This window comes from Xyrauchen texanus, chromosome 49, assembly GCF_025860055.1.
Source record: "Xyrauchen texanus isolate HMW12.3.18 chromosome 49, RBS_HiC_50CHRs, whole genome shotgun sequence".
Taxonomy (NCBI): Eukaryota; Metazoa; Chordata; class Actinopteri; order Cypriniformes; family Catostomidae; genus Xyrauchen; species Xyrauchen texanus.
Window position 1 is genome coordinate 19,008,783 of NC_068324.1, and position 24,864 is coordinate 19,033,646.

The 24,864-nt window shown below is 37.0% G+C and overlaps 1 protein-coding gene across 3 annotated transcripts in view; it reads left to right on the forward strand.

Annotated features, from left to right (window-relative positions):
• Positions 1–24,864, forward strand: part of LOC127640176 (MOB kinase activator 2-like) — a 69,578-nt gene that overhangs the window by 12,360 nt on the left and 32,354 nt on the right. The window contains exon 1 of one of the 3 annotated variants that reach the window (XM_052122603.1): positions 17,226–17,388. The exons of 1 other annotated variant lie outside the window; for it this stretch is intronic. In XM_052122603.1, coding sequence (XP_051978563.1) covers positions 17,351–17,388 — 38 coding nt within the window. In that variant the 5' untranslated portion in view covers positions 17,226–17,350. Of the gene's footprint in view, positions 1–17,225; positions 17,389–21,072; positions 21,438–24,864 lie in introns of those variants that run through there. One more of the 3 variants, XM_052122602.1, reaches the window with a different exon arrangement.

Consider the following 24,864-nt stretch of genomic DNA (forward strand, 5'->3'; position numbering starts at 1 on the left):
AAAAATTAGCTATGCAATGTTTACATGCACACCAATACCCAGATTACTACTAAAAATCATCTTAATTAAATGACCCGACAACACAAAACATTGGTTGACTTTAGATTTTTTAATGTCAAAATGTAAAGTGGCATGCACACATTGGATAAGCCAGTAAAAATAGCAGTGAATCTGTTTACTTGCACGAAATCGGGGTATTAAGCAAAAATCTACCTGTTCAAGGCTTTCACATGACCACACATGTTGTTGGCATAATATTATGCATGTAAACATGCTCTTGTCTTATTTCCCACTTTAAAGAGACAGTTCCCCCAAAAATGAAAATTCTCATATACTCACCCTCATGCCATCCCAGATGTGTATGACTTCTGCAGAGCACATTTGAATAAAAATAGAACAATATCTCAGCTCAGTAGGTCCTTAAAATGCAAGTGGATAGTGATCAGAGTTCTGAAGCTCCAAAAGTCCCAGACAAACAGCATAAACGTCACCCATATGACCCATCGGTTAAATGAATGTCTTATATAGAGAAACAATCACTTTTGGTGTGAGAAATGTCAATATTTAAGTACTTTTTAAACACTTAATCATCACTTCTGGTCAGCAGCGGTATGCGTGTGTCAATTTATCACACTGGCACGTGAGATACACGAGAATTGACGCACATGCGTCACAGTTGGGAGAGCAGCGCTGTTTACAACCGAGTAGGAGGAATGCTGTGCAGAAGCTTAGTTGGTTTTGATTTAGATCTGTATTTATAGCTGTTTGTTTACTCACAAAAGTGCATTTCTGTGCTTATTCTAGATGTCTCATCCAAGAGGAGAAAACATTAAACTTTACGTCGGTAACATGCCAACCTACGTCACACAAGTACAACGTGAAATTGGCGCGCTCGTGAAGCTTACCGGAAGCGAAGATCTTTAGTTAAAAAGTACTTAAATATTGATCTTTTTCACACTAAAATTTATCGTATCACTTTAGAAGACATTCATTTAACCTCTGGAGTCGTATGGATGACGTTTTTGCAGACTGCCTGTGATTTTTGGAACTTCAAACATCTAATCACCATCCACTTACATTTTAAGGACCTACTGAGATATTTTTCAGTTTTTCTTCAAATAAGTTCTGCAGAAGAAACAAAGTCATACACACTTGGGATGGCATGAGGTGAGTAAATGCTCAGAGAATTTTTATTTTAGGGGGAACTATCCCTTTAAATTCAGCATTCCAAAATGATTGGTCAAACCGTGATCATAATTTCTTAAAGTAGGCTTATCCTTTTGGGGATAATGACATGGCTTTTGAATACAGCATGCAGAATGATGACTAAATAAATGGAACAGAAATGTTTCACATTCAGAAGTATGATAATCTTACATCACGTCTTCATACATGTCATATGCAAAATGTTTTTGCGTCATACAAGTGGTATGACACGGTATGTCAGTAAATATCAATCGGTCAGTATTAGTGAATAGTTTTTTTAATGTCAATATTTATTGCCGATATTATGAGAGGTAATTTTTTTTATTCAAATAATACATTCTCTCCTATATAACATTTTAAAAAGATAAATAAACGGGTATTCATCTTCCATACTGTATCCTACATTTATAATATTCTGATGCCTGAATTCACTTGTAGCAATTAAAACTCTGCATTTGGGTTCTGATGTGTTTTATTTATTTTTGTTTATTTCTTGCTTATTTTTATTTGCTTCCATATATTTATTTTATTAAAAAATATATATTAATTATTTATATTATTATTATTTACATATAAAAATATTTAGTCAGAAGAATCTGGACTCTGTTTATTTTAATTGAAGGATGAATGGATTAATGGACGGATAATGTATAGATTTTGTATTCTATTGCGTCATGTTAGATTATGACAATTTAAATGTCAATATGTGCAGCCTTTGCCTTTTATCTTATAACCTGTGTTTATTGCATGCCGAACTGAAATAAATTTGGCTCAAACTCAGATGCTACCATCTCTCAAGTGAATGCTGAATTAAATACACTTAGTTTGAATTGAGATTTTGAGTGAGATTTTATGGTTACCTCTTACATCCGCTCCCACTCATTTTGAAAGTGAAACTGTTTTTTGTCACTGACCTGAAGGAAACTGAGAACAGATAGAAGAAAAAAAAAAATGAACAAGAATGCAATGTATTTCAGGACTGAATGTGTGTGTGTGGTTTCTAGGCTGTTAAAAACAAAACTGTTGTTTTTTATACAGGAAATAAACTAAATAACAATGCACCATTACCAATACCTCACACGAAAGACCTTGGAAACATGTTGTTGTTAATATAAGATTACTGTGGCCATGAGATTTGAAAGGAAAAGAATAAGGTTTAAATGTCAATGTACTGTGCATTTAGGTGTGTGTATTTATTTGCTGACCTCTCTGTAGCTTATAACTTGACCCAAAGAGAATCTGAGGACTTTTTATTCACATATTCTAAAGTGATTTTGGGGGGCGGGGGTCTCAACATGGTGCCACTAACTCCAAGGTCTTATAGGTTTGATTCCCAGGGAACACGTATGCTGATAAATGTTTATCTTGAATGCATTGTAAGAATCAAAGAACAACCGCATAGTCTAATAAATGTTAAAGTGGCTTTTTTGTGTTATGTACTCAACAGTAGTTTAGACGGTAGTGAATATACATTATTCTGAATATTTATTGGTCAAAACATACAGGAACCCTGTTTTGCAGTATGTCAAATTAAATCAAGGTTTAATTTTACAGCATTTTTCAAGATACTCTACTATCTCACACTTTTTTCTCTGTTTTTCTCACATCTTGCAGAACTGTGTGAAAGTCCTTTTGTCAACCCTTTAACAGACATAAAACCATGCAGCGATCAGTGACTTCAAGGGTGTTGATTCAGATGATTGCATGATTTTGTCACGAGACAAGACAAGACGGTTATACCCACAAAAATCCCTTAGTTCTGTTTTGAGTCAGAGCACCACCTGATATAAAGTTTCAGAATTATTCATGCAGATGGTGGGAGGAAAAGTATTAAAGGGGGAGTTCAGCAAAAAAACTTTAATTCTGACATCATTTATGTACTCATGTTGTTTAAAACACATATGACTTTCTTTGTTTTTCCCAGTGTTGAACACAAAAGGAGATAATGGACAGAATGACAGCTATAATAAGTAAATAATTCACTCAAAGAAATGCAATGAAATACAGAAAAACAGATCCTTGTGTGTTCCATGGAAGAAACGTGACAATGATGACAGAATTGTAATTTTCAAAGAATTTATTTTCTTTCTTTTTTTTCCAAATATATGCCAGTTTGGTTGGATCTGTGGCTTGGTGGTAGTGCACATGCATTGACCTGCTGAGCTGTGTCAAGTTCACCAGTCACACATTTTTTTTATTAGGCCAAAATTAAAATATGTTTTTGGTTTGTTTGTTTCATTTTCATTGAATCCTCAGTTACTGTATAATGATATTCCCTAATCTGTACTCTAGATGGCAGCAGAGTGTCTCTTCAACAATAACCATGTGCTCACTCTTAAATTCTGGCCATACTGCTGTATAAGGACAATCACACACCCATTCCAAATTAGTTGAAGAAAATAAGTAGAAGAATGGCGTTTAGTATTAAACTTCACTGTGAATGATGTACCCTAATGTTGTCATTACTGGAAAACTTAAGTTGTAAACATCATTGAAATGTTAAGTTTTGGGCCCATTACTCAAATATCTAAGTTCCTTGAACTTAATTATTTTTGTATTTTTCTTAAAATTCCATAAACATAAACTTTTGAGTACAAAATTTAGACTCACAATGCCTTGCCCTTAAATTATTTTAATGTTTCCTTTTGTCAAAGGGAACTCACAGGGCATTTAAATAGTTGTCATTAAGAAGTAATAGAGGTTTTCGCTCTTTTGTTGTTTTATTTATGTACAAATAGTTGTTTTGTGTGATGTCACCATTAGGTGTCATGATCCTGCCTCTTCGGTCTGGTTTTATTCTTATGTTGGCACTAGGATTGTGACCGTTTCCTCCACCCATCTCTCAGGTTGTCCCATATGTTTGTCTCTCTCTCTGCCTCGTATTTCTCCCAGGTAGCGCAGATTTGCGCTGCACGTGATTAGTGGAAGCACCTGTATCCTATCTCCCTTTCCTCTATTTATTCTGTCCTTTTTTCTCATCTTCCCTGTCAAATCGATTGTTTTATTCTCAGTCAAAATGTGTTGTTCCTGTGTATTCCAGTTACCCCAGTCTGTTTATTGTGTGGTGTTCCTGAATATCCAGTTTCTTCAAGTCAGGTTTTTTTTTCAGTTTTATTGATATCTTGTTTTATTTTGTACTCCCTCGTAAGTGTTTTGTTTGTAAGATTTTAATTTTTTATTTTGAAAGTTGTTTTATTTACTTTTTTTCAATAAAAACCATCATTGCCATTGCTGCATCTTGAGTCCTTCCTCAAAAAAACTGTGACAGAACATTCTGGCCAACTGGGGACCCAGCGGAGGCATGATGGACATTTTATTGAATTCAGCTCCAGCCCTTAAGGAATCGGCCGCTCAGATCCACACCCAGTTGCACGACACCCGGTTCTGCTTTCAGCACGGTCGCCCCATCGACATTTTTGCTTTGGAGTTGGCTGAAGCAGCCTCTGGGCTGGGTATCGATGAGACCATCCTTAAGTTGATTTTTGTGGCAGGTCTGGTCAAGCCCATCCGTCCAGAGCAGCTGAGTCTGATGTTTCATTTTGACTTTTGGGATATGGTGGACTACCTCTGCCAGTTGGCAGAGATGGAAAGTCTGCTGCAGGGGTAGAGCACCAAATCTCGAAATCCCTCTCAATCAGTGTTTATAGAGAGGCCCACCGAGGCCAGGTGGCAGCCAAGTCCATTGCATCTTCTTTGGGCACCTCTTGGGCTTCACGACTCCATTGCCAGAGGAAATGTGCTGCCGACCGCCAGGAGGTTTCCCAGCCCCTCTCAGCACACACGGCCACGGAGGCCGTTCCCCTGTCTTTTGTTAGTGATCACAGCCCGGATGTCATTCCCCTGCGCTCTTGACTGCAGTGGTTGCCACACAGCCTGTCGAGTTCTCTTTGGCTATTGTGGAGTCTGTCCAGTTCTCTTTGGTCATCAAGTCTGCCTTCACTCCTGTCCTGGAGCAGTCTGTCCAGTTCCCTGTGGCTGTCAACGAGTCTGTCCAGTTCCCTGTGGCTGTCAACGAGTCTGTCCTGTTCCCTGAGGCCATTGATGAGCCTGTACTGTTCCCTGTGGCCATCTATGAGTCTGTTCAAGACCCAAGTCTGATCAAGTCATCAAGACAAGCCACCAAGCCATTACACCAAGCCCAACCATCACACCTTATCATGTCACCATGCCAAGTCAAGCCACCAAACGAAGTCATGCCATTAAGTCAAGTTGTCTCTGTCACGCTCAGTCAAGTCTTCTCACCAATTCAAACCATCACACCTAATCAAGCCGCCAAGCCAAGTCAAGCTGCCAAGTCAAACCAAGCCATTACACCAAGCCAAACCATCACACCTAATCATGTCACCACGCCAAGTCAAGCTGCCAAACCAAGTCAAGTAGCCAAGCCATTATGCCTAGTCTAACCAATACACCTTGTCAAGCTGCAATGTCAAGTTGTCAAGTCAAGCCACCATTTCAAGCCAAGCTGCGATTCTTAGACAAGAAACTAGTCAATAGTCAAGTCATCTGGACAAATCCAGCAGCCAAACCCTGTCAAGCTGCTGTACCTTGGTCCACCCGCTGGCGCTACCTTGTTCCATCCTGCCTGTGCTACCTTGGTTTGCCTGCCCTGGACCTTACTTTACACTCTGTGTGTTTTGTTTGGACTTGTGTTTTTATTGTCCAGTCTGTGTTCATGTAGTGCCGTCCACCTGTCTCCCCCACCCTCCCTTCCTGTTGTCTGGTCTTTTTGTCTAGTTATCATTCTGGTCGTGGGACACCTGGTAGTTGTCGTCTTTCCCATGTGCTTGTTTCTCTCTCTCTCTCTCTCTGCCATGTGTTTCTCACAGGTGCTGCTCAGCAGCGCGATCATAGTTGCCATGGCAGTGCTGACTTGCGCTGCTCGTGATTAGTGGCAGCACCTGGATCCTAGCACCCTTTCGTCTATTTTTTCTCTCCTTTTTCTCGTCTTCCCAGCCATATTGTTGTGTTTTGTTCCCAGTCAAGTCGTGTTGTTCCTATGTAATCCAGTTACCCCAGTCGGTTTGCTTTGTGTTCTTCCTGTGTAGCCAGTTTCTCACAGTCAGTTTGTTTTCAGTTTTATTGTTATCTTGTTTTATTTTGTACTCCCACATCAGTGTTTTGTTTAAGTTGTTTTGTTTACTTTTTTCAATAAAACTCAGTTTACATTCCTGCATCTTGGGTCCTTCCTCAAAAAAAAAACATGACATTAGAGTGATCTATGTCTGCTTTGGTTAATTTGGACCCTGCATGAGGAATGAGTTTTCTCAATCAATTGAACAGATTCAACTTATTACAGTTTCAGTATTAAGAAGATGTTTGGACCTTTTCTTTTGCTGTTTGACCTTTTTGGAGCTTAACAGATGTGGTCAATATAGGGAAAGAGCAGCGTGAAGATTCTTCAAAATTCTCCATTTGTGTTGACATGATATGTAAGGGTGAGTAAATAATGTCAGAATTTTCTTATTTGGTGAACTATTTCTTTATTAGGGATGTTGACCCATCTTGAAAAAAACAGTCATGAGTGGAATGTTCTAGAGGAGTGAGTGGAAGACAGTGGCTGTCATCTATTCTCAGCCTCCCACAGATGTTACATTAACTTTGTAAGAAAACCAGTATCACATTCTTCAGTTATTTATACAAACATAAAGTGAGTGGGTTGCATAATAAACCTCCTCTAGGCACCAAATAGTTTATGGCATCTGAGGTGTTTAATTGACTTTGGTTGAGCTGGTTAAAAAAAAAGTGTTTGGCATAATTCATCATGGCAATGACTAAGCCTCCAAAATATTGTTAGGTTCATTAGATTAGCAAGCCAACGAATTTAAACAATATATTCAAAGTTTTATACTCTTATCTTTTTGACTGTAATTAGGCTGAGCTATTATGCGACACAGTGCTGTGTAAAAACAGAGGGATCTGTGGTTCATCCAGGGTTGTGCTGATTGATTGTGCATGTGTGCCTACAGGCAGAACATCCAACCAGGAGGTCTGACATATTTTAGCAAACACTTGCCTCACTCTCGCCACATGGTCCATGTTAGGCCTGTACAATACCGCTTTGCACTATTTGCAGCAACAGATTTACAAAGGCCTAATAGCCCTTTTGTGACAAGTTTTACTTACATTGTATGTTCTAAATCTAGTTAAAGTTCTAGTTGTAGTTTAGGTTATATCTGTTAGATTAATTATTGTAAATTAATGTTAATTTATTAAAAAAATTACAATTTTAATATTTCTTTATTAAAATAAGACACACACGCAGACATATATATACATATATATATATACAGTATCTCACAAAAGTGAGTACATCCCTCACATTTTTGTAAATATTTGATTATATCTTTTCATGTGACAATGACACTTTGCACAATGTAAAGTAGTGAGTGTACAGCTTGTATAACAGTGTAAATTTGCTGTCCCCTCAAAATAACTCAACACACAGCCATTCATGTCTAAACCGCTGGCAACAAAAGTGAGTACACCCCTAAGTGGGCCCAAAGTGTCAATATTGTGTGTGGCCACCATTATTTTCAATTACTGCTTTAACCCTCTTGGGCTTGGAGTTCACCAGTGCTTCACAGGTTGCCACTGGAGTCCTCTTCCACTCCTCCATGACGACATCACGGAGCTGGTGGATATTAGAGACCTTGTGCTCCTCCACCTTCCGTTTGAGGATGCTCAATAGGGTTTAGGTCTGGAGACATGCTTGGTCAGTCCATCACCTTCACCCTCAGCTTCTTTAGCAAGGCAGTGGTCGTTTTGGAGGTGTGTTTGGGGTCGTTATCATGCTGGAATACTGCCCTGCGGCCCAGTCTCCGAAGGGAGGGGATCATGCTCTGCTTCAGTATGTCACAGTACATGTTGGCATTCATGGTTCCCTCAATGAACTGTAGCTCCCCAGTGACCGGCAGCACTCATGCAGCCCCAGACCATGACACTCCCACCACCATGCTTGACTTTAGGCAAGACAAACTTGTCTTTGTACTCCTCACCTGGTTTCCGCCACACATGCGTGACACCATCTGAACCAAATAAGTTTATCTTGGTCTCATCAGACCACAGGACATGGTTCCAGTAATTCATGTCCTTAGTCTGCTTGTCTTCAGCAAACTGTTTGCGGGCTTTCTTGTGCATCAGCTTTAGAAGAGGCTTCCTTCTGGGACAACAGCCATGCAAACCAATTTGATGCAGTGTGCGGCGTATGGTCTGAGCACTGACAGGCTGACCCCCCACCCCTTCAACCTCTGCAGCAATGCTGGCAGCACTCATATGTCTATTTCCCAAAGACAACCTCTGGATATGACGCTGAGCATGTGCACTCAACTTCTTTGGTCGACCATGGCGAGGCCTGTTCTGAGTGGAACCTGTCCTGTTACACCGCTGTATTGTCTTGGCCACCGTGCTGCAGCTCAGTGTCAGGGTCTTGGCAATCTTCTTATAGCCTAGGCCATCTTTATGTAGAGCAACAATTAATTTATTCAGATCCTCAGAGAGTTCTTTTCCATGAGGTGCCATGTTGAACTTCCAGTGACCAGTATGAGGGAGTGTGAGAGCGATGACACCAAATTTAACACACCTGCTCCCCATTCACACCTGAGACCTTGTAACACTAATGAGTCACATGACACCGGGGAGGAACATTGGCTAATTGGGCCCAATTTGGACATTTTCACTTAGGGGTGTACTCACTTTTGTTGCCAGCGGTTTAGACATTAATGGCTGTGTGTTGAATTATTTTATGGGGACAGCAAATTTACACTGTTATACAAGCTGTACACTCACTACTTTACATAGTGTCATTTCTTCAGTGTTGTCACATGAAAAGATATAATCAAATATTTACAAAAATGTGAGGGGTGTACTCAATTTTGTTATATAAATAAAACAAAGTAGTTCTTATTTATTAAAAATGTATGAGAATATTTTAAAATTTGTTCATCAATGAAAATAAAAGGAAATATTATAAACATATATATTTAACATTTTTAATAATTACATATAGTAATTCTGAGAACATTAAAATTTTTTAAATGAAACTAAATTGAAATGTACATAATGTAATTAATAATTCTATAATTACTATATAAAACTTAAACCCGTTATTGCTTATTACTTATTTTATAATAAAAGAGAACATTTTTTATATATTTTTTGTAATACTTTGAATAATTGTAACTTTTTACAAGATTTTGTATTTTTTCATTTATATACAGTATGCCAGTTTACTCATTTTACCTTTATATTAATTTATTTACATAAAATTATTAATATAAAAATATGTATATAATATATACATGCATACGGGGTTGGGAGGGTTACTTTTAAAATGTATAACCGCATATATATATATATATATATATATATTATAATTATACAGTTGTGGCCAAACATATTGGCACCCATGGTAAATATGAGCAAAGACGGCTGTGAAAAAAATCTGCATTTATTCTTTTGATCTTTCATAAAAAACATCACATAATCTAAATCTAACCTTTAATTGAAGAAAAACAATTGAAAGAGGGGAAATATCTCATTATTAAATAAATATTTTTCTCCAAAACACGTTGGCCACAATTATTGGCACCTAGAAATTATTATGAGTAAAATATATTTGAACTATATTTCTATTCATATTTTACATTTTTGTAGTACACCTGCATGACAAGGAATATGAAATTGTTCAGCCATGACAGGGGTATAACTATGATATTACTCCAGAGGGTTGTAAGTAAAATTTCAGCTGTATGAGCAACACACAGTTTATACAGTGAAGAAAACACTACAGTAGGCAGAACAACACAAACATGCATTACGTTCTTGCGTTCAAAACACTTGAAGGAGCGCAAACGTGAACTAAGGGATTTCAAGATGTGTTTAAAGATTGAGTATTAAACTATATTTAACTAGAAACAGTGACCTAAACATTTTATGTTTTTGATGCGATGCACCCGAGACGCTACACAAGCGTATCTGACGAAGGTGTAAATTGACGGGCTCTTAAACAAGCCCTCATAATAAATCTCCAACTGATTGACAAATTCACTTGTGAAATGGATTGCTGTGAACTGTGTGCCAATGATTGACTTATGATCAATAATATGGTAGTAAACAATACATTGTATTTTAAAGCCACTTTTTGTATGGCCTTATCAATGATTAACTCCTCTGCTACAAGAAGGTAATGCATTTTAATTATCTGAATATTTTTTATTATATATATATATATATATATATATATATATATATTTATTTATTTTTTATTTTTATTTTTTTTATATTTAAAGATAACTATGTATAATTTTGTATGAATAATCTTTATATATTTCATTATTCTTATATGAGGGGCTTTCTCAGCAAATATTTGTATATGCGATTAATCACGATTAATTAATCGAGACACCATGTAATTCATTTTATTACAATTTTTTATCAATTGACAGCCCTAATATATACAGTTGAAGACAAAATTATTAGCCCCCTTTGAAATATTTAGTTATTTTTCAAATAATTCCCAAGTGCTTATTAATGGAGCAAAGTTTTATTTTCTACATAGCATTTCTAAACATAATAGTTTTAGGCAACTTAGAGTGTTTATAATACAATTAGAAACAAAATTATAACCAAGAATAAAACAATTTACAGTTCAAAATGATTAGCCCTCTGATGTTAATAGTCAATAGTGTGTCCCTTTTGCTTGATAACAGCCTTTAGTCGTTTCTTGTAGTTATCAACTAGTTTTAGGCATTTCTCCTGAGTCGTCGCAGCCCGTTCCTCCTTAGCAAATCTCTCAAGTTCCTCCAGATTTGTTGATCTCCTGGCATGGACTCTAGTCTTCAGTGTGGCCCAATATGGTCTATGGGATTCAAGTCTGAACTTTGTGCAGGCCACTCATGGATGTTCACTTTGCTCGTTTGGAGGTAGTTCTTCACCAGCGGTATGCTTTGGGTTGTTATCATGCTAGAAGACGAAATGTTGACCCAAACCAAGTTTTGTTGCAGATTGCCTGAGGTTGTCTTTCAAAATCTTCTTGGAGTCTTCCTTTTTCATGATTCCGTCGACCCTGATGAGATTCCCAGTTGCGGACGCACTGAAACATCCCCACAGCATTATACTCCCACCGCCATGTTTCACTGTGGGAACGGTGTTCTTTGGGTTGAGCGCCTCTCCCTTCTTTCTCCAAACATAGGCAACATCTCTATGGCCAAAGAGCTCTAGTTTTGTCTCATCTGACCAAAGGACACATTTCCAGTATGCATAATTTTTTTACCTAGGTTGTCCTTGGCAAACTTCAGTCTAGGTTGGAGGTGTCTCTTCTTCAGAAGTGGAGTTTTTCTTGATCTGCAACTTCGCAGTTCATTACTGTGCAGGGCTCTAGTGACTGTCTTCGTTGAGATATCAATCCCAGACTTGGCTAAATCATTCACTAGTGTCTTGGCAGTTGTTCTTAGGTCTTTAGAAACCTCTCTCGCCAGTTTTCTTTCCAGGGTTTTTGAAATCTTTCGCTTCCTGCCCAGTCTTGTTCTCCACTGTGTGGATCTCTTCAAACTTCTTTATAATACTTCTCACGGCAGTTCTTGACACCTGAAAACGCTTTGATAAACGTGTATATCCTTCTCCTGCTTTGTGAGCATTAACAATTCTTTTTCTCAAGTCTAAACAAATTGTTTTTTTCTTTGCCATGATGACAGTTTTATATTACTTCACTTGTTGTTTTGCAAGATACTAATCCTCAGTTTGAAGTGCAACTTAAAGGCTTGGGGGATAAATTAGGTTATTTAGGCGAGTTAGTTTAATTAGGCAATTAATTCATTAATTAATTAGATAACAGTGGTTGGGTCCATAGCCAATCAAACAGATAATTTTGTAAGGGGGCTAATAATATTGACCTTTAGCAGTTTTTAATGTGTGTGGGTATATATATATATATATATATATATATATATATATATATATATGTATATGTATGTGTATGTGTGTGTGTGTGTGTGTGTGTGTGTGTGTGTGTGTGTGTGTGTGTGTGTGTGTGTGTGTGTGTGTGTGTGTGTGTGTGTGTGTGTGTGTGTATTAAGTTAATTTATATAAATAAAAATGACCTTTAAAAAAAACAATGACCTTTTTTCTATAAAAAAAAAGATATTTTGGCATATAGGGATACATTTGTCTAATTCGTATGATATTCGTATCGTATCATGCAGCTGCACTCATTCGAATTCGTATAACTTTCACTACAGCCAATTACATTGCTGGACATCGTTCCATCTAATACACAACAGTTACTTGCTTATGTCACACACAACAGCTTCCTGTCATGTTTACACACTCTACTCATTGGTTAGGTTTAGATAAGGGGTTTGGGTAAAGACATAATATTAATAAACATGTCCTAAACAAGAATTTGCATGTGATGAAGTCATATGAGTTTATGTGAATAACATCGTGCAAGACCATACGAAATAGCCAACTCGTAAATTATGTATGGATTTTCATGAGTTCGGGTCCTACTCCGTAAGACCTTAAGAGTTCCATCTTATTTTTTAACAAAGCTTTAGATTTTACCTCTGTTACCTCTTGAGTGCTGTTAGATTCAATGGAATATTTTACTTTTATTTTCCACTGAGTATTGATCTTGGCCCTCCTGTGTGTGTGTGTGTGTGTGTGTGTGTGTGTGTGTGTGTGTGTGTGTGTGTGTGTGTGCGTGTGTGCCTTATGTGTTGCACAGTAAATAGCAGTCTGTCCCGGGAGTACACGGCTGATTTGTCCTGGTGCATTAATGGTTCTGGCTGAGGATTGCATAACCCCATGCTGCAGTCACAGTGATCGATAACTCAGGACACTGTAATTATAAGGATGGCCCTGTAGTTGGAGTTTAGCCAGCCAACCTCCCTGCCGAGAGAGAAACTCCATTCATAATATTCACAGCCTGATAGACACAAGATTGAGACCACAATTGACCCATACTGAGTTAGTTTACAAGATACTTTCTCAGTTAAAATGGTTTAAAGTGTATTGAATTATAGGGACAATTCAGTATCCTTGCTGAAGTACATAATGGTAGACCCAGAAACTCGTCAGTTTATGAATTTGCGTCAAATCAAGGACCTTTAGATTATTACTCGCCCAGTTCTTGAAAGGGACTGATTACTCAACATTAAAGTTTCTGTAATGATCTATTCACCCTCATGTTGTTCAAAACACATATGACATATTTTTTTCCTGTGGAACACAAATGGTGTTAGCTACTATGTTCAGGCTCCTCTGTTCCATACAACAAAAGTGGATAGTGACTACAGCTGTCATGCTCCAAAAGGGAAAAAGTACCATTAAACTAATCCAATACAACTCATGTAATTATGTCCAAGTCTTCTGAAACCATATGTTAGCTTTGTGTGAGGAACAGACCGAAATTTAAGTCACTATTCCTTTAACCACTGAACCACCACATACATTTCAGACTGATGTCACAGTGAAATCGAAAACAGTAGGTTGACTTTTCTTTTGCTAAAATCGGCCTGTGCTAACCAAAATGTGAAACACTACCCCCAGAGGCCAAAGTGGTAAGTGTTTTTGGGCGTATGGTCTTGTGTGAGCTCCATTTACCAGGTGAGATGTCCACAGAGGGGCGCTAAAAGCGAGTTGTAAGAGTTGAGTTTTTTCAGCTGTACTGACTGTTATACAGTGAAGAGGAATACATATTTTATAAACTGAATCCCCCGACCCAAACCTAAACCTAACCATCAGTGAAGTCGAAATGTTATTTTAGAGGGAAAAATACAACCTCCGAATTGCACTTGTTACTGATTATGCAAATACTATTACTTCCTGGTTTCGACGTTGGATCTGAACCTGGGTGGGTCTCCCATGCTGCTGATGTAACGCACTTCTGGTTGCAATGCAAGAGAAGGTAAACAAACTGAAGCCGATGCAAATATGTCTGATAAGAGATGGCACTTAACAGTGAGTCGGCATAATGTGGCCGATCCTAGGATACCTGTACTCTCAGAAACAACAAGCCGACATTCCGTGTGATCATGTTGTACATTTATCAGCATCGGGAAACTTTATTGTATATGCGGACTCAAGGTCATTGCAAAAATCCAACAAAGACAGTTTGCTATGTTCAGAATAGCATGCATGCTACTATACTACTTGTACTATTTCTGCAAATTGACTGTGTGCATTGTTTTTTTTTTTTACTTAAAATGTCCTGTTTCTACTGTATTATTTGTAATAGCAGGCAGTATATGGTGTATTCTGCGCAGCATGTAGTAAGCTGTATGCTAGTATTCCTTTCCGAATAAACCCCTGTCTTACTGATGATCATATTATCCATAATATGATCTTTGCTATCATAATAAGAAAATTATATTTGTTGATAATTAATAGCAATTTTATTTGAATATCATAAATAGACAGAAAATCCCACTTCAATGGTTTAATTCTTCTTTTGAGACATGGAAAATGTTCAACATGCAGTACAGCACTCACTTTTGGTCTTGTGCTATTTTTAGTTTGGCACTTAAAGTTAAGTGGAACCAGTCACTGTTGCTGTATTGGGTGGGGTCTCTTGGTTCAGAGTAACCTAAAGTATATCATTTTAGCAAGTCCTGATAAATGTCTTGGGAAACCGTTTAAACTTATCTCGGAGGAGGATTTTGGGGGGATTTTATGGTTCATAACTAAGAATGGCGATTGTAACTATTGAACAGCAAATTAGCATTTTCTTTAACTGTTGCACACACACAGTCACACACAAACAAATTAACAAACACATTTGTAGTCATGTATTAGAGTAATATTTAATACAGAATTCTGTTTAACCCTTGTGCTTCAATAAAAATAAGCTACTCCAAAAAATGTCCACATCAAAAACTGACATATTATATATTAATATTATTTTCCACTTTCAATGAGTTAAGTTCAGTGTTGGAGAGTAGCTAACTACATGTAGCGACGCTACTAACTTAACTACATTTTTCAGTAGCTTGACAGTAGCTCAGCTGCTTTTTAAACAGAGTAGCTTTTCCAGTAGCAAACTACTTTTTCCAGCCAGTAGTGGTGTAGCGTGACATCATGTTGGTCAGATCATAACTATTAGCCTTCCTTATTGTGTAGAAGCAAAACTTTTACCAGCAAAATGTCAAACGATCTGGCCATTTTATTCTTCTATGAAACAAAAAATGTTTCAGACACTTTGTTCTTAATAGATCACACAACAGCATATTTACCTTTACTATTCTAAATAAAATAATTCAAAAAGTTACTATTGCCTTTTGAGGGATTTCTCTGTTCTAAATATGTTTATTTCGCTTTTTCATCTGTGTGTTATTGGGAGCAGCGAGTGAATTATTATAATATTTATAAATATCCAGTATATATATATTATTATGATAATTACTATCATGCAGAACTATTTGATTTCTCCATTTCTTAGCATTTAATTAACTAATATTTTCATGTAAAATAAATAAAATAATTAGTAAAAAGAAATAGCGTGTATTATTATGCCACAAACTAGGAATTTTTTTTGGACCTGTAGGCTACACCTGGCCATAGCAGGACTGAAAAGTGTGAAGTATAGTATAAAAATATATATTTTTAATGGCATCTGATCTTTTTGTTTTTATTTTATACTGTTGTATTTTATTTTATGGCTATTATTAACTGTATTAATGTTACTATTCATTAAATGTATTAAATAAATGTAATATATTTAATTAATACATTAATTAATAAATTCTTTAATGTAAATTTTGTTATTAATATTATTGGTTTGATAGTAACATTAAAAACATATTGCCTCCATTAAGTAGCTTCAAGTAGCTACTTTTTGATAGTAACTTGCAGTGTAGCTAACTACTTTTTCAAAAGAGTAGCTTGACTGTAGTTTAACTACTTAAAATTATGAGTAGCTTGTAGCTTTCAAACTACAGTTTCAAAGTAGCTTCCCCAACACTGGTTAGGTTTTTAAACCAACATCAGTTCTGATCATAACTACAAAATATTCATTCATTTTCAGGATTTTAACCCTTTAAATGTCAATTTGTTAATATAATGCCACTGTTGTTTTTTTATGGGATTATCACAGTCTTGGATATGTCAATGATTAGCAACAACATTTTGATGCATTATATTTTGTGCAGTGTCAGATTAAAAAACTCAGGACCTTAAAGAACATAAATGTCCACGTAAAAAACTTCCATAAAAATATTATATATTAATATTAATTTCCACTTTCGCTAACTTAGCCAACATCAGTCCTGATCATTTGAACCCTTTAAATGCCTTTACATAATATTTATATAATGCCACTCTTGTTGTTTTTACACACTCACACACACTCTCTCTCTCTCTCTCTCTCATACAAACACACACACCCACACAATTTTAGCTGCATAATTTATTCAATTGACTTGCAGTGCTCTATATATACAGAAAATAGGTAAAAAGCATGTTTTTGCTCCATAGGCTAAACATAGAACAAATTGCGCCATCTGGTGGAAAATATAAAAAACTAAAAAATTTGAACCCAGGGCTCTGGAATGAAAGCATAATATCATAGAATCCACGATTGTATGCTTTTATGGCACTGGGATCAAATATTGCCGTTTTCAATGGGGAAGGTCCTGAGTGTCTATGTTGTGTACACAGTGTATTATAGATGTTAGGAACTGAGGTTGAAATATAAAAATGCCCTTAACAATACATACCTTTGGCAAAATGTATACCGTTGGCATTAACACAGACAAAATTATCGAAAAATAAAAAAAGACAAAAATATCCCGAATGTTGCACAAGGGTTAAAAGACGTGTAATTTTTGTTTTTCCGTTTTTTCAAGCTATCAAACAACCTCTATGCACTGGTTTCGCCAAAAGAAACGTATGACAGATTAAACGTAGAGTTTCGTTGCCGTAAATAACCGCACAAACACACAATGAAAAACACAGAGTTGTTCATCTCTTCTCATCCCCCTTTCTAGTTTTAAGCCAGTCCTACAGAGACAACCGGACATTAGAGGCGGTCTCCGAATCATGCCTCTTTCTTTGTGTTTAAGCAGCTTACTGTAAAAGATACTTCGTGTCGTTTACAGCCTGATTTGATACAGTTCTGGATTTCATCGTCAAACTTGTTTCGTCCAAAATGAGGTTTAAACGGAACGGTTCGTACACGTTAAATAGGTAAGCACTTTAAAAACCGACTCTACGTCAGCGTTTGTACAGATTCAGCCTGCCGTTTTTTTTCCCCTTGGAAAACTTGGAATGGCTCCTTTTGTTTATTTTTTTTAATGCATGGAAAGATGCATTGTAACGCCTGAGCTGCCACATATTGCAACATTTGTAACATTAGCGTTCCATTTCCATTGTTATGTTCCATTAAGTTAAACCCACATGTGTGTTCAATACACCGCGCGTTTCCATAAGGTCACCCAGGACGTTGAAATCGCTCAACGAACGTTTACACTACACGTCACACTCTAAAGCATGTTTAAACGGAGTATGACCGAACAAACTCTAATGTTTTAGTCAGCTTTAATGAAAAGTCACCCTTACAGCCACATGCGAACTGATTTTGTATTGTTTTTTTTAGTTTATGAATGTATTATGTGGTTTAAACATTTACAATTTTCCTAACGAACTGTGTTAACTCAATGGTTACGTTTAGCTTGGAATAAAAGCCTGTACATCTTGCTATTAGGAGGGAGGGGGGTTCTTTTCCCCTTTTTCCTTTAAGAGAACTGAAACAAATGCGCATAGCATCATTCCTCCTGTTGCCTCCCTTAAATTGTTCATTGGTTTCTTTGAGTTGAGGATTTGGGCTTCAAGTGACCAATCCATTCATTGCCACACCATCAAGTGGCTCACTCCTATCTTATATTACATCTTTAAATAAAATGTTGCTTTTAAGCATCTTTTTATTGCTAAATCCCTTGCACACAATGCTTTCACATCATTCTTGGCTATTTCCTGTCCTCTGATCATTTTCCATTTCAGTTTGCCTCTTGTGTTTCCACCAAATGTTGCTAGTCTGCTTCCTGTCTTTAATAGGAAAGATTGGTGCATTGGAAGAAATTAGTTGTACTCTATACAGCGTTCTCATCACAAAAGGAAGGTAGTCTCTAGAGCTTGTGCTCCAGCTCCATAATCACTCTGTGCTGCAAGGGATAACGTCATTCAGTCTGGGAGATCACTTCTTTGTTATGCATGGAGCACTCCGAGTTAAGGAAAAGACTTGAGGTCCTGCTCCTCTCCTGGGTTTAGATAGATAGGGTGACAAAATCGGTTTCTATGATTTGGTAATTGATCATCTGTATGCATATTTACGTACATGTACATTTAGACTCACAAAACAGAAACTGCGTGCAGAGGTTTTTGTAGGGCAGGCTTTTGTTACTCAAAGAACCTGCATTATGAAATGTGTTTTAATAGGAACAAGGTTTGCAAGCCTACCTACAACAGCTAATTATTCCTACATCACATGATTAAATTAAAACTTATTTTAGTGATTGGATTTTTTTATTTATGATTTTTTAAATCTTTTTGGCAATACCATGTAGAAAATATGCCTACTACCTGATAGCTACTTTAATTGAAGTCCTGGTAAATGTATTTGTGACTGCCCAAGGTTCTGTTAACCGAAAAGAAAGAATCTTGACCACAGTCTGCACATGTTAACCAATCAGAAACCTTGAAGGTGGCTCTGTGCCAACCTGAACCAATTGTGTGAGTTTAGGTTGGCACTACAGGGGAAGAGTTTGGGAAGCCTGTTTTTGAAACTGACTATGTTCAGAATAACATAAATGTACTACTCTAACTATTTTTGCAGTATATACTGTGCACATGACGCACATTTGAAAAAATTGTGCATCTCATTTTGAGTATTTGATCGGACTGCCAAAAGTTTCCTAGATGATAACTGGACTTACTACTCGCATGCAACATGATTAGGTCATGTGGAATAATGCCTAATGTTTCACTTAGGACTAGAGTATACTTCATTTTTCTGCTTGCCGTTTAGTCTCACACACGGTTGAGCATTCTGCCTTTTAACATATGCTCCTTTAACCCAGGACAGTATGGACCTTGTCGATGCATTCATTCTATGACTGCTTTGTGATGCTTTTTTAGTACAGTCAAAGCTAGGTGCAAGCGCTAACTGTCCATTAGGGATGTCAATTGAGCAGAGAAGTTACATTTGAAATCTGAACATAAATATTTTAAAAATTTGAATATTATAAAAACATTTAACTAACGTTGTTTTTTTAGTCACAAGAGGGCACAATAAATACATAATCAATACAGCACAGTTATATTTCTGGCTGTTAAAAAAAAAAAGAGCATTTCATTTCCAACTAATCTGCATAAAATAGATAAATAAATGTTTTTTTGTTGGCCCATATTCTCAAATGTGAAGTCAAAACTAAAATGAGGGGGGAAACGCTTCAATAAACAGTTCACATGGTGTTACACTTGCACTGATGCCACACTATACTACCCCAGACACAAGCTATAATAACAGCGAAATACCACATTGTTTATTCATTACAGTTGTATGTAGGGTTGCAATATTCCCAGATAGCAGTAGTATTTGGTGAACTCGGTGGTGAAGCGGCCCAGACTGGCCAGGGGCTGTTCAATCAGATGGAACACAACAACATGGAACCGAATGCGAGGATCTTGAGACACACACATTTCCAAGTTGAACATCTTTCCTGACAACGCATTTAAAAAACGTGTTGCTAAATCTGAGAAATGCTTATAAGAGAGAAAGACGCAACGTCCAAGGACCTCCACCAACGATAAGGGCTGTTCACAACGAACACTTTCGCAACCATCCCTTTATTTTTCTATGTAAATGCGCTAGATGAATGTCTTTTTTTGCTTTGTTTTTGTTTATTTAGCATCTCGTGCAGGGGCGCTGTTTTTTTAGATGCTGTGTCAAACCTTAAAAAGCGTATTGAGATGCCTGCTTTCTGTTATACTGTATTTGTTGTGCTGTGTCTAGCCTTTTTTAGTACACGAATAGGATCGATCTGTCAGTTCTTGGCACACGTCCAAAATTTGAATTGCACAGTTTTAGCATTCATATGTGCATTTTTTTCTTAAATTAGACAGAAATGTTTTTTTATTTGACAGCCCTACTGTCCACATGTCTAGAAAATATGGGCTGCCTGACGAAATTTGCGTTGCGCGTACTATTGCGAGACATACCACCACTCGGAAAACCGAAGTACATTTTGGCCTTTATTTTTGTATTTTAATTAGGTATGTGCAATGTAGAGCGCAGCATAAATATTAGTTAGTATATGGTGCAGTATTCAATAAATAGCAAGTTAGTAGTTTATTCTGAACGTTGTTTTCAAGAGTTTCGTTGCTGCTGTTAGTGGTGCAGAAATCGTTTGCTGCAGCTTTTATTCGATTGTATTTTTCTAGCAAGAGATTAATTCATTATTCTTTTCTGTTTGTACTGAAAAAGTATTTACATATTTACTTTTTGAATAGCTGTGCCACCAGAATTGTCATTTTTACATCACCTACATTGGGCAATTTATATCCAAGTAATCACCTACTGTGAGTGTTTTTTTTTCATTTACATTTTCCTTGAATGCTCATTTTGCCAATGAGCATTCATGGGAAGAAAATTCCCTAAAGGCACCATTTGCAGAGGCTATTTAGGCCCTTAAAAATTTCTGGCTCAGAATATTCCTGCAGTGGGTCGTCATTGGTTTGCAGCAAGCCTATTTGCCAACCCAGCACTCCCACCTCAAAGTCAGAGCCAACGGGAGAGTGAGACAGGGAGGAAAGAGAGAGAGAGATGGGAGGGGGAGACCAAGGGTATCGGCATAGAGGAACACACAAGTACTGAGTGACTGTACGCGCTGTGCTCGCCCTGCTGCGCTTGTGTTTGTTTGCTGACTGGAGTGTTGTTCTGTCTGCTCCGAGCCAAGGGGAAATGGCCACTTAACAAAGCCCGACTGTGTGCAGTCCAGCAACTGAAAACAGAGCAGGAAACAGGAGAGGTAGTTAGAAAGTGCGAGGAGACTCAGTTTGTGACTTCACTGCAGATCTGCAGAGGTGCAGTGCCAAGGGTGCACACTCTGACGGATGCCACTCACCTGTAGTACGTCTCGTATATCCTGAAACGAGCACAGCAGAGGACAGAACAGTCTGATTGCTGACTTCACAAGCTGCATGGGGGTTCTAGTGTGCTGTGACTGCTTCTTTTACAGGTACCAGTTTTAGGATGTTTTATCAAGGGTTCACATGGTCATGGAAAACCTGGAAATATCAGGGAATTATAAAACAGAGTTTTTGATACCAGAACAAGTGGTTGAAATTTCATACAGTTTTCTAGTTATGCTTTCTGCTCTAAAATATTTCATTGGCTAGTAGATATTGCACTTGTGTAGAGTAAAACTTGCTCACAAGCCAAAGCGATGTTCTATTTGTGGGGGAATAGTTCATTTAAGTTTTCTGAATGAAGCTTAATCTCATGAAAATGACGTGGCTGGTGGCATTTGTGCAAAATGATATCACGTGGCTCTTGCATGTATTGCGGCAGTTACGAGGTGAAATGTCCACTGTGTGTCGCTTAAGGAGAGTTCGCCTAAATGTTCTCCCAATCAGATTTTAAGGTTAATGCTTTATTGGGTTTATAATCTTACCCTAAACCTTGAACCTAAACAATAATTTCCTGAAAGCAAATGTAATATGAACAATGCAATTGCTGAAGCAACCACATCATTTTGTGATGCTTCTATGCCACTTTTGACTCACGTGATGACTCACATGCTCTTCAGGACTTGTACCCTGGTCCTTTGCAAGTGCAACGCTCTATCAGCTGATCTACAGAGCAGCTTGAATATATTGCTAGTAACAGTATTTTGATGTCGTAAGATAGCACTGTATGAGGAACAGATCAACAACCAAGTGTTTATGAAATAATGATTTGCTGTTTTACTTGTGATTTGTGTGAAAGTGAAAGCGTAGCACCTTCTAGTGTTTTTTAGGAAACTTCTAAGATAAGTAGAATGAGCCTTGTAAAAAAACATTTAGCAAAAATGTTGGCACAGTAATGTGTTTCTATGAGACCCGGTTGTCTGAATGATTCATTAGAGCATTATTTAAAAATAAAACCTTAACCCAGTAATCACAACTGACAGAAAAGGTCATGGAAATTAATTGATAAAAAAGTGCAAGAACTCTGTTTGTCCTTGTCTATGTGGGTGTTCTTGAAGCCAGATTATGCCGAGATCAAACTTGATGTTGTACAATCAAACGTAAAAGGACACTTGTAGTTGGTTGAAGTTGAGAATCAATGACGCTCGTGATGGCCTTTTAGACCAATGTCCGTTAGGACACTGTGTTCTTAACCAGCTTTTTCCCCTACTGCTAACGGCATACTTTGCCCTCTCCAGTGTTGGTGTCGACCTCCAGCTCGATTTGTGAAGTAAAGCAAGGGGGCTGTTTGAAAGTTAGTGAATGTTAACAGACCAGAGCAGAGGGGAATTAGGGAGATGTGTTTCCTTTTTTTTTTCTTTACATGTGGTTGGAGTTTTCATTGTGGTATGCTATATATATATATATATATATAAATCTGAAGTTCCAGTGTTTTTCGGGGATGCTGGCCAATGTGTGAAAGTTCCAGTTGTATTTTATTAAAATGTTGAGTTTGCATTTTGCTGATCTGTGTTTCTACCATTCCTCATTGTTTCCATCTCCTTTTGGACTTCTGTGTTGATTCAAAGTCAGTGTTTACGTTTGGCAAGCTAGAAAATCCATCAAGCTCTGCTTGATCTGGTGTTGTATTTTGTCTGCTGTGGCTGAGATGTTATTGGTTGCCTGGTGTGGAAGTGGTTCACGTCTTTGTAGCACAGTATGTGAACTCTGTTTTGGTTTACAACACTGCCCAGCTGGTGTTGTTTAGTTTTTATAGTTTACGTTACCGTAACAGTCCTCAGTGATGTTGGATTTAGACACCTGCTTTCCCTACAATAAAAAGTTTAAGCTCTGTTGGGTCTGATATTTAGCTAATAGTTTGTACAGATTCTAAGTGATGCACTGCAAAAACTGCATTGATAAATTATCTAAGAATTAAATTGAGTGAATTATAAAGGCATCCATGCTATATACACACTATATCAAATGTAGCCTTGTCAAACTTGTTTACACTCAAATAAATATTTTAGCGTATTTTCAAGGTTTATCTATTTCAATTGAATAAAAAATGTCCATCTAATTGAATTGCCTAATCTTTTACTAAATAAAATGTATAAATCTTTAAAAGATATAAAATCTATAAAAGTTGTATTAATTACATTTTTTTCAAGACTATTCAATTAGATGGAAATGTGTTATTCAATTGAAATGGATAAATCTCAAAAATAGGCTAAACTATTTTTTTGAGTGTAAGGCAACGTTCCAACTTCCAAAATCCTGAATCACACACTGTTTGTGATTGTGTAAACAGATCTGTTAGTGTTGTTTCCTCTTGATGGTTCCCTAAATTTGTCTAAATTTATAATGGTAGTGTTTTGTCATATTATTTACATGACTGTAAATAAAAGGTTTAATATATTCCAGTACTCCCTAGTGTTGGAGTGCAGTGTTATCTGGTAACCATCTGATTGGGGCTATTTAATCTGATGAGCTTTAATTGGTCTGTGTCAGCCAGGGGTTCCCTACTGCCTACATTCTTTCCTATCTTCTGTGTCGGTCATGTGTTTGGGCAAAAAGGCCAAACTTCCAAAGCTTAGCATTAATTTCATGATCCTTGAGGTTTGGTTTTGAAAAAACTAAACTCAGTAATGTAAGATAGATAGTGAAATAATTGATTGAGGGTCCCATGTAATGTTAGAGGAATGGCTTATTTTAGACCGCAAATTAAAGTTAAAAGGGATGCAGGATATATTTGTCTGCCAATATAAGTGCCTCTTTTAATAGCGTTTGTCTTTTTTTCTATTTATTAAAACAGATTTTCTCTTATGCCATGTTTCAAAAGTACTAAATTAGTATTCGTCTTTTCTACTGTACAATATAATGTTTTGGTACCTGATTTAAACCTAAATATGCAAACCAGTTTCACAAGATACCAGTTTCAAGTTAAAGTAATTTGAAGAAATCATTCAAGTAAGCTCGCACAAAAGCGTACGGCTTTTACCTCCTAGAGAAAAAGAACTGAACCAACGAATGATGATATAGGCTTTTATCACAGTCTGTGTGTTGTCACATCCAGCTTCGAATAGTAGCGTAACCAAACATCCGCCCATCTGTCTATGGACGATCACAGTTTTTTCTAAATAAATTTAGCCAACTTGGATGCACTTGGCAGTAAACATCAGACATTTAATTGTTTCTTTGGATTAACACAGCACTTCACCGTATGTGTTTTCTACCACTTTAATGTGTAATAGTATCTGAGCGAGGTGATTATCAGTGCAAAGTTTTCCCAGTTCATGAGGAGCTGCACGCGCTGTTCAATTTACTACCAGAGGATTATTGTGCTCACCTCAAGTCCGAAGAGACAGTGTTTAAGTGTTTTAATGTCGTTGTTTTCACTATTGTAAATATAATACAGTTGTAGACACTGGGACATTTTTATCTTCATGTTTTATTTACATTGCATTTGGTTGTGACTTGCGAGTGGACACTTCTACA